The sequence below is a fragment of the Sesamum indicum genome, linkage group LG2 (genome assembly GCF_000512975.1).
Source record: "Sesamum indicum cultivar Zhongzhi No. 13 linkage group LG2, S_indicum_v1.0, whole genome shotgun sequence".
In the NCBI taxonomy this organism is placed as follows: Eukaryota; Viridiplantae; Streptophyta; class Magnoliopsida; order Lamiales; family Pedaliaceae; genus Sesamum; species Sesamum indicum.
This window is the reverse complement of record NC_026146.1, coordinates 15,653,390-15,663,868: the sequence shown is the minus strand read 5'-3', so window position 1 is coordinate 15,663,868 and position 10,479 is coordinate 15,653,390. Positions and strand designations below refer to the sequence as shown.

At 31.7% G+C, this 10,479-nt stretch overlaps 1 protein-coding gene across 4 annotated transcripts in view; it reads left to right on the top strand.

The window, feature by feature from the left end:
• Positions 5,608-10,479, top strand: part of LOC105156339 (CDP-diacylglycerol--serine O-phosphatidyltransferase 1-like) — a 7,310-nt gene continuing 2,438 nt past the window's right edge. The window contains exons 1-9 of one of the 4 annotated variants that reach the window (XM_020691775.1): positions 5,610-5,905; positions 7,138-7,333; positions 7,613-7,678; positions 7,792-7,851; positions 8,839-8,929; positions 9,465-9,519; positions 9,684-9,763; positions 9,871-9,987; positions 10,095-10,179. In XM_020691775.1, coding sequence (XP_020547434.1) covers positions 7,170-7,333; positions 7,613-7,678; positions 7,792-7,851; positions 8,839-8,929; positions 9,465-9,519; positions 9,684-9,763; positions 9,871-9,987; positions 10,095-10,179 — 718 coding nt within the window. In that variant the 5' untranslated portion in view covers positions 5,610-5,905; positions 7,138-7,169. Of the gene's footprint in view, positions 6,059-7,137; positions 7,334-7,612; positions 7,679-7,791; positions 7,852-8,838; positions 8,930-9,464; positions 9,520-9,683; positions 9,764-9,870; positions 9,988-10,094; positions 10,180-10,479 lie in introns of all 4 variants that reach the window. The other 3 variants (XM_020691774.1, XM_020691773.1, XM_020691776.1) reach the window with 3 other exon arrangements.

Genomic DNA, 10,479 nt, shown 5'->3' with positions numbered 1-10,479 from the left:
CCTTTACACTTTTGGTCTCATTCAAAATTCTCACTTTTGATCCCATGCAAACTTAACAATCGCGTGGCTTTACTACTTTTCAAAAGTTATAGGACGAAAAGTAAGAATTTCGTATCAATAGGACAAAAAATAAAAAAACCCAAAATTATGAGACGAAAAATGCTAATTCTCTTATTTCGTTGAGATATATGGTGAACAAAGTTTGATTATTTTATTTTTTTTTGAATTTCCTAAATCTGTTGGGCATTTATGAATTATAGTACGTGAACAGATACAATTTACAAAGTTAAAAAATGTCCAATTTTAGTCAATCAAATGGCCTTATTAGAAAAGTGCACCTCTAACATTGTCTAATATAGTTGGGAAATTTTGCGGATGGGGATTCTCTCATATTTTTCCATCCTCTTTTGCCTTTACTATTTTATGTTACTACAAACCATTCATGGGCGTTTCATGTTTTTGCCCTAAACTCATTATTACTCTTACGAAATATTCCCCCCGTCTCAAATCGAATTTGCCTATTTCTAATTATCAAAATATTTCGAAATGACTCTTATTTTCTAATATTAAAAATTTGACTCAACGCGTTAATAATTTAAATTAGTGAATATATTTAAATGAGACAAAGAAACAACAAACCAGACATGTATCTATATTCATGGGATCTGAACTCACAACCTTGACCTAACCGAACAAGTAAGACTTCGTTAGCACAAAGTGAGCAATACTGATGTAGCAATATTGCGTTATATGTAAGATCATTTATTTTGGCCCTCTTCGATGTATTTTTTAAATTAATCTTCGCAATCATTGTAGGATAATTTTCAATACCAATTATTTACTTTTAGAGTAAATTGCTTTGACACTTCTTTAAAATTATATTTAATTATACAAACACTCTATGTAATTCACAAAGTAATAAGCATACCGCTCTAAGGGGGTGTACTTGTAAAATTTTGCCTTGAATATAGGGATATACTTATAATTGCAGTTACAACCTCAAGAATGTACTTACAATTTTATAAAGGGTAAGAATTATTTGTGTAATTATGCCTAATTCAATTAGCGAAGCTGAGGCCCTATGACTTTAATGTCATGGGTTCGAACCCTATCAATGTGTAAGATATTATTCTACTTTAATAGTAGGCATGTTCTTCTTTAATGTGTGGGATATTGTTGATTGTATATAGTATATGATATTGATAATTAATATATGATTGTTATAGGTATTGATTGCTGATAAGTATAAATATTCGATATTGATGATTATAATTAATTTATTTTAAAAATAATAGTTCATCATTTTTATTTTAAAAAAATTAAATCTAATTTCAAGAACTGTGGATATAATTTGTCATTAGTTTTTAATTAGTCCTTGTGGTTGGTCAACCATCTCCGTGCTTAAGACCACATGGGCTAAAGTTATTCCATGATTAATAATCATAATTATCTTGTCCGATTATTTTGGCCAAAGTCTATATATTGGAGATCGAGTTAAAATGATTACACTCACTTTCAACGATATCTACACTCATCAAATCCATTATTTCAATCTTTTTTGGACACTTCCGCTCGCAATTTCAATTTTTTTTTTATTATAAATATTGTATCGTATTTTATTTATATATATTCATCATATGCATAAAATATTTTTTTAAATATATAGATTAATAGATAAATATGATCTGAATCAGAACTTCAATTTAACGATAAAAATGAAATCTTATTATAATTTTACAAGTACGATATTATGAGTTAAAATCTTATCAAATATATACATTTACGTCATATTATGAATTTATTATAATTAAAAAAAAATATAATTTTATTCCTGTAAGTTTGGATGACAATTTTAATTCTGTTCAAATTAAAATTCACAATTTGGTCCTGTAACTTTAAAAGTTGTGGCAATTTTAGTCCTTTTCGGCCAATTTAACCAAAAAATTCAACGTCATCAATTATGTCCATTGAGACTTCCAGAAAATTAATGACATAGCAGTCCAACTTTTTTTTTTTTTTTTAAAGAAAATGATTTGGCAAATAGAAAATTACAACTTAAAAAATTTGTCATATCATCAAGTGGTTATTTTCTTTTGCCAAATCATCTTTTTTTACAAAAAATAGATTTTCATGTCATCAAATTCGTCAGAAGCCCCAATTTAGGTGTTGACATGATTGATAGTGTGGAATTTTTATGCCCCAACTGGCCAAATTGACTAGAATTACAGGATCAAATTGTGATTTTTAATTTGAACAGGACTAAAATTATCATACCTAATTATATAAAAAAATTATATTTTTTTCTATAAAATTTCATAATTTATTATTAGATATAATTTGATTACTGCTAAAAAATACAATAAATTATTTAATTAATATCTTGACCTAATGCCGTATATATATATATATATATATATATTAAAAGAAAAAGGGAACATGTAGGCTTATGATTAAAGTGGGCACAAGATTTTGATGGGTTGCTGAATAAAAATTGTCTTATGCTGCTGCCTGGAATCTCTAGGATGATTTTGGATCATTGCTTTAATTGTGTTATCATTTCACATGCCTTTTTTTAGTTTTATAAATATTTTTGGGCCCATTTTGCAATAAAGATTGAGTGTTGGGACTTATTCCATTCTTTCCTCTTTTTTTCTCAAGATGATAATGTTTTAAAGAGTTGCAATTTTTGACCCAAACCAACCACATTTGTCTCTTTCTCATGTGTGAATTGATTTTAAATTAACGAATTTTATGTTCTATTTCTTTCATTCATTTTACCAAGCCTTTTAAAGTAATTGTTTGGGTGAATTTCTACCAATATTCTTAAATTTGTCATAATTATAGTTATTTTTTTGTTGTTTAAAAAATTATAAATGTATAAATATTTTCTCGTGACAGTTCATTATAGGAGGCACTTGCTAGACGTTTAGTAATTCCATGAGATATTTATAAATTTTCAACAACGAGAAGGTATTTGTAGTTATGACAAATATTAGGGAAAGTCTCGTTGTAATTTATCCTAATTATTTTGAATGAAGAAGATAAAGATAGCCAACAAGGTCTTATTTGATTGATAAGATTGAAATTCTACAATCAAAATATATATTTGTGGGTTCGAGTCCCATAAATATAGGCATTGATTAATTCTATAGTGTATATATATATTGTCTTGTCTGAATATATTATCGATATACTGAATTGGTCTTTAAGTTTGAGTATTTGATTGTTGTAATAACTCGTGACTATTAAAGAATAAAGATAGAAAGACCATTTATCTTCATTTGTACAAAATATATTATTGGTTGGGTTATTATTTTTTTTTTAGTAATACGTCGATTCAATAAATATATCAATAGGACTAATAACAGTAACAAATTACAATAACTCATACAAAGTGAGATATATACCATAGAAATAAAATATATAACTTAACAAATATTTTTTTTTAAAAAAAGAAAGTAACAAAAGAAAATTAATTTAAGATATTGTCGACACAATAAAAGAATTTGCTTAGTGATGTTATATTGATAAGGAGTCACTTTTATTAAAAAAAAAAATAATTACTGTTGATTTTTAAAAATAATTAATTAGGGGTATAACTATCATATTTAAAAATTGGTGCAGTGATGCCACTAGCTGTCATTTGTAAATATAAATGACATTTCTTATATATATTTGTATAGATGTATGTTAATCTATTACTATAGTGGTGTAAACTTAATTTTGTCAACATAAGAGTATAAAAATGTAATTTCTTTTATCACCATAAAATGGAAGCAAAATTATTAGCATAGACAACAAAATGCCTGTAGTGGTTCAGGTTCTGGGAAAACCCTAATTACATAATTTGCACATTGAGTCCTGTATTTTTTGCCCATGGTCCACTATTTTTTTTCTTTTATTTTATTTTTATTTTTTTAACACTCATGCACCCAAAACACACGCACTCAAGATTTTGAACACGAAACCTCTCGTAAGAGAATTTTTATCCAAATTATTGATTTGTCCCCCGAAAATTGCTAGAATACACATTTGAGCTTAAGGGAATAAGGCATTCGATAAATTTGGTCCACAAAAGTAATTTTCATGAAAGATAATAATTTATGTGGGATTGAACTTAATTTGAATATCAACGAATTATATTTGAACTGCAAAAAATAAAAAGAAAATTCAAATCCTCTAAACGTTTGTTATTGCTGCAAGTTAACATTGATAAAAAAAATTTGACTAAAAATTCCTTCATACTTTATGAAATTATATCACTATGTATTCAATCATCTTTTGTAAAATAAATAATATACTTATATTTTATCGCGTATAATAGAAAATATAGATAAAAAAATATGAATAATTATTAAATAATGTAGCAGAATATGAAGCTACAATTATGCACATAATACATATTATTAATATTGATTAAGCATCTTAATAGAATCAAAATCATAGCACCAATAATATTAATAACCACCAAATTCCACCTAATAGATATGATATTAAATTAAGTGTTGTACTCCAATAACCTACCAAGCATGTGATTGTCTTTAAAGAAGATTTCATTTTAATTATGATGATAAAATAAAACTAAAAGGTGGGCTCTTGCAAAAATTCAAAATTTAGGGGAGTTGGATGTAAATTTCCCCAAAATCAAGAATCACAATAGGGTTGGAAAATTTGTTTTGATAATTGTATCCTCAATGAAGGAATGATAATCACTATTAAACTGTACTTCTCTATTAACGTGAATTATTATAAAAAATAATTGACAGTCACCAACAAATTTCAGCAAATTCAATCATGTGTTCAAAAACCATCAAATCCGCACAAGTTCATTAGAATTTTATAAATAGGCACAATTAGAAAAGGTAAGACAGAACTCATCTTCGAGTGTCTTTCGCACACTCCTCACAACTCTCAAGCATTTCAGCAAATTTTTTGTAATATTTTTAGCATAACAAAAAAAGAATGCCTTTGATAATTCATATATCCGGACATCCCTCCTTTATGTGAAAGTTTTTGTATTTTAAAGTTAAAAATATACAGTGAATACGTTTTCTCTTCATTATTCTTACCTCTTTTTTATATCTCTTAAAATTTGAGAATTTTTTTTGTAAGATCATTAATATTCCTTACTTTGGTTCAATAATGGTGTTTATATTCGATGAATAAACAAATTATTTGAATTTATTTGGATAAGTCTAAATTTAAAGAATTTAATTTCAAGTTATGTTTAATTGAATATTGATAAATTCTAAATTCTTTTTAAATATCGTCATTTAAATTTTTTTCTCCAAATACTTTCTTTGAATCCAAATCCATAATTCCAAACGCATTATTAAACGAAAAGGAAAAAATAAATAAGGAAACAAATAAAGGGTAAAAGCGTCATTTCTTAATAACCAGCATGGCCGTGTTGTACCTTTGTGGGTGACAATTAAGGCGAATAGATATAGATGGGCGCACATTAATGTATTCCTCTGAAATTATCGAATATCCCCACTCTAGTCTATTTCATCGCCATCGTCACCAGAGCCTGGTATTGTACTGGCCCCCCCCACCCCCCCCCCCCAACACCCCACCCCAAAACCCCCCCAGGGGTTTAATTGATTACACTACAAAACCCTTTAAAGAAAAGTTGATAGCCCCAAATTTTCAGAGTCTCCCTTTTGTTTCTCTCTCTCTCTATCTCTTTCTCTCTGCAGTTTTCTCTTTGACCGCCGTACTATTTTAACACATGACCGCCTTTTCACCGCCTGATGCCATTGAAATATAAAGGGGACCTTCTCTTTTCCCTCCCTTTTTCTCCATCTGCAGGAATTTTTGCTGACTTCTGTAGATATATGCAGACGCACATTTACACGTGTTGATTTCATTCAAGAACGCACGCAGACGCAGTTATTCTTCTGGAGTGAGTTATCGTTTTGTAATATCAACCAGTATTCTTCTTCTGTTTTCTCTCAAATCTCGATAGCCCTCTCCCGTATTTGATCTGATTGCTAAGGCACTTGTACCGCGGAATCTTGCGGCTTGGGGATCGCTTATCAGTGTTTCCTCTACGTGAGTAAGGAAAAGATATAATTTGATGACACTTGTGTGTATGTGTGAATTGGTTTTCACGTTATTACTGGTTACTCTGGCTGTGAATACTTCTGTGTTCCGCTGTTTTTATTTGTTGATCTTTTCGGACATATTGTGATTTCGCATGCACTTGACGTACTCTTTAGAGTTTGTGGATGCTGGGTCCATGTTATTTTGGCGAATTGGTCGAGTTCCAATTTGAAAAGACTTTGAACTCTTCAATTGGCGCTTCATTTTGGAGGTGGTGGTTTTTGCTACTTTTTCTTTGCATGGGCGGAATGACTTTTCCGAGTCATGTTTGGTTCATATTTAGTTCTGGCAATTACTGCCCTTGATTTATTGTTTATTAATTTTAATCTTGTTGGTTAAGACTTGTTAATTCAACACAGACTTGGTACTGTTCAGAGCGGTACTTTTTACTGCTTATGGATTAGAGAAGTTTATTCAAGGTTGTGAAGCTGTAAGGTTGTGGATGATGCTTGGTATCGCCATTTTGTGAATTAGATTTTGGTGAAAGTTTGAATGATATTACAAAGAATTTTGAAGCTTCTGTTATTTTGGGCTTTGAGTTACTTCGGTTTGTCCACTGTTACTGATTTGATCTAAGAATTCTTTTGCTTAGTTTTCGCATATTTGGCGAGGTGGACTTTTACTGGGATCATTTGGATACAAATAATTTCCTACTGTCAGTTTCTATATTCTGCTGATTTTGGATTTTGTTACGCTTTGTGTTGCTTTTAGTTGGTATTACAATCTGGAATGATGGTAGAGCCTGATAAACAATTTGAGCTTTGACGTTAGTGTGAGTTATTTTATGGTGTGGAAAATTCAGTTCATATACTATAAATGCTGTTCATTTTTATGTGATTTTTTTCTGTGATTTCTCTTCTTGTTGAGTTGCCTTTTAGAGCACTTTTAATGAGCTCAAATTAGTTTTTGCTCTGGTATATTATTTGCACTGTTGCTTCTTCTTTACAAGGGATAAGTTCTAATGTGTTCTATCTAGTAATGATGCCCTTCAAGGTTATAGACGTTCTCATTTGTTTCATCTCTTTCTCACAGTCAGAAATCTTGGATATCTGATAATCTAGGCTATGGAACATAATGGTAATCGGAGAGCTAGACGGAAGGATCGTGTTGCGTATCAAAATGGTGACTTGAGCACATCAAGCAGTGAAGATGAGTTTGATCCTTGGACCGCATGGGCGTACAAGCCTCGTACAATTACATTATTACTAATTGGTGCATGCTTTCTTGTGTAAGTTCATTTTAGTAGCGTGTTTTGCTTTATTATACATACGCTTTTGGGCTCAAATATTAATGGATTTGATTGATTAATTGACTTATATTATCTCAGTTCTTCCTTTTCTTTTATAAGTTGATTGTCGTAAGCTTTCACTCAACTTTTCTAGCATTCAAAAACACATTCTTGTGAAAAGATAAAGTGCAACAGATGAGAAGCATCTGTAACACATGTGGAATTATATGTGAAATGTCCAGCGGTATTCTAATACCTTCTATTTGAAATTCTTCCCAGATGGTCAAGTGGAGCACTGGATCCTGAACGTAGTTCAGAAAGTGATCTTGTGAGCTCTGTGAAAAGGTGTGTAGTACAAGCCTTACCAAATTGCATATCAAAGGTTTTTTTCCCTTTCTTCTTATCCTTTATGGGCTTATTGAAGCTTCGATACCTCTGTTGCATAATGCCTTTGGTAGGGGTGTATGGGCTATGGTTGCTGTTTTCCTTGCTTATTGCTTGTTACAAGCTCCTTCCACGTAAGTTGTTTTCCTCCTTTTTTGTCCACTTGTCATATGTGTTAATCTTTCTTGGGCGAATTAAATTTACTGATGTGTCTTTCCTTTGATTTAGCATGTTTTAAGTTGAGGAAATTGTCACACGATCAATGAACAGTATGTTATGGACAACTGGAACTAAGCAACCTATTCAAGTTGCTTGGCTATTCACCAGATGTCAAAAGATCACTTCTCAAAAGTCATAAAATCTTATGAGTGTGATGTTCGGTATTGTCATTATGACAAGCCACTGTTATGAGGTCATCCCTGTACTTTGTAGTTTGCACTCACATTGAACAAAATGGAGCCATAACTATTTTCTCTGCAAACTAGACACTCAAATAAGAACATGTTTCAGAATTTCACCTGTCTCAACTTTAGCTGATTACATTTTTAGGGATGAGACAAACTTAATTATTTGTGGGGACTTTCATTTTCTTGTCAAACTTTATTTGTTATGAATGGTGAAGGAACAAAAAGATCTGCTAATGGCATTTTGGACTCAATTTAGCTAGAAAGGGGAGAAATTTATCCAATCTTTTTCTTCATCTCTATTCTCATGAGATGTGGTGTTTTCCCTTTTCTCTGGTCATTTTGTCAACAGTCATTTGGTGGCTACCATTGGTGAATTTAAGATACTTTTGCCTCTTCATTAGTATGTAAAATCTGCTGCTCTTATTGTTCAAATACTGTTTGGTGCAGTTGTTTCCTCCCTGTATCCTATGAAAGTTGAAATTATTCTGCAATGGTGCCATGGCCTAATTTCGACTATCGGAAGATAAAGATAGTATGTGCAGGCCACCAGGGGATTTGTTTCTGTCAAAGATGAATTGCTTGAGCAGTGGTTTTGCATCATTAAGGGATATGTGATTATGCATGGAATAACTTCATGAATATGCCAACAAAACTTGTAGTTCTCTGTTGACTTGTTTATCTATTTGCTTAGCCTGTTTCTGCATCTGTTTTCAGGGTACTTATCCGGCCGCATCCTGCAATTTGGCGTGTTGTACACGGAATGGCTGTCATTTATCTTGTTGCATTAACATTTCTGCTTTTTCAGGTTAGTTTCTTAGCAAGCACTTATGTTTCTTTTGCCAATTTCAGCTTCAATTTATTGCTTATTCTAGAAGACAAGTTTACTTTCAAGTAAAATTTTATTTTGTATTCTTTCATGGACACGTATAGATTTATATTTTCCCATAGAAAATTAGAATGCTTACCACATCTATTTTCAGATAAGTTTATGGAATTCAGCATACTGAGTTTTGCTTAGTGGTGAGCAAGAAATTGCATGTGAAACGAGCCCTGATCTTTCTTGTAGGTGCAGTTAATTTCTCACATCTATAGATGTTTTACGAAGTAACCGAGTAATATAGCATAATTCATTGTGATAATCTTTAGAATCACTTTGCTGCATTAAACCGTATGATTCTCCAAGACAGTGCTTTATTATCGATGTGCATTTGTATGTAGCCTGATTGGTACTTCGTTCTTCAGTGAATTATTTGTCCATTGCTCCATGCATCAAGCCTGTATGTATCAGTTTCTTTGTATAGATTTGTTCTGATGCACTTCTCAACTTTTCTTATTTCAAGGAGCGTGATGATGCAAGGCAGTTTATGAAACTCCTACATCCTGATCTTGGTGTTGGTAGGGCTTTTGGACCTTTTACTTATTCCATCAAATAATGCAGGTTCTATGTCTTGGCTAAGGCCATGCACGTCGGTCATCCTTGTTAATCAAGATGGATGATTGTTGGCGCCCTATCTTCTGATCATTGTTGCTCTTATTTACATGCAACTTCTCTGATGCAGAACTTCCAGAAAGATCATATGGTGCTGATTGCCGAATATACGTGCCCGAACATCCAAGGAGCAGGTTTAAGAATGTTTATGTATGTTACCATTTTATTTCTCAGTGTTTAGTATGCATTGTTCATGTCATCTGGCATAAATAGACAAGCGCCCTAGCAGCTGAAAGTCTGGAACTTATTTGTCTTAGGAGACTCTTTTTGATGAGTTTGTTGTGGCACATATTCTTGGATGGTGGGGAAAAGCTATAATGATCCGTAATCAGCCACTTTTGTGGGTACTTTCTATTGGTTTTGAGTTGATGGAGGTCAGCTCTTATCTTCTGCATGCTTCTTCACTCTGTTTTAAGAAGAGCAAGTGCTAAAGATATATCTCTTCTGTTCACTAAGGTGATTTTATTACTGGTGTTTTCAGCTTACATTCCGTCACATGTTGCCAAATTTCAATGAATGCTGGTGGGATAGCATAATTCTTGATATATTAATCTGCAATTGGTTTGGTAAGAATTTTGAGCATCTCTTTTCTTGTTATGATGCATGGATAATGAATGTCATGAACAAGTTATTTTTACTTGTTGACTGTTGATATTGTTATTGGCCTGGATCATTAAATTTAAATTTTTTTTTATGATCATATATTGACCCTTGCCTGGGGTATCACATTTCTTGCTCTCTTCTCTTGCCAAATCCTTCTTGTCCTGTTCACTCCTTGATTTTGCTTGCTGAATTTGCTGTGGAAATCCTATCTTGGGTGGGTTTGGAACAACATGAATATGTTGTTCTTTGTGTTGCAGGTATGA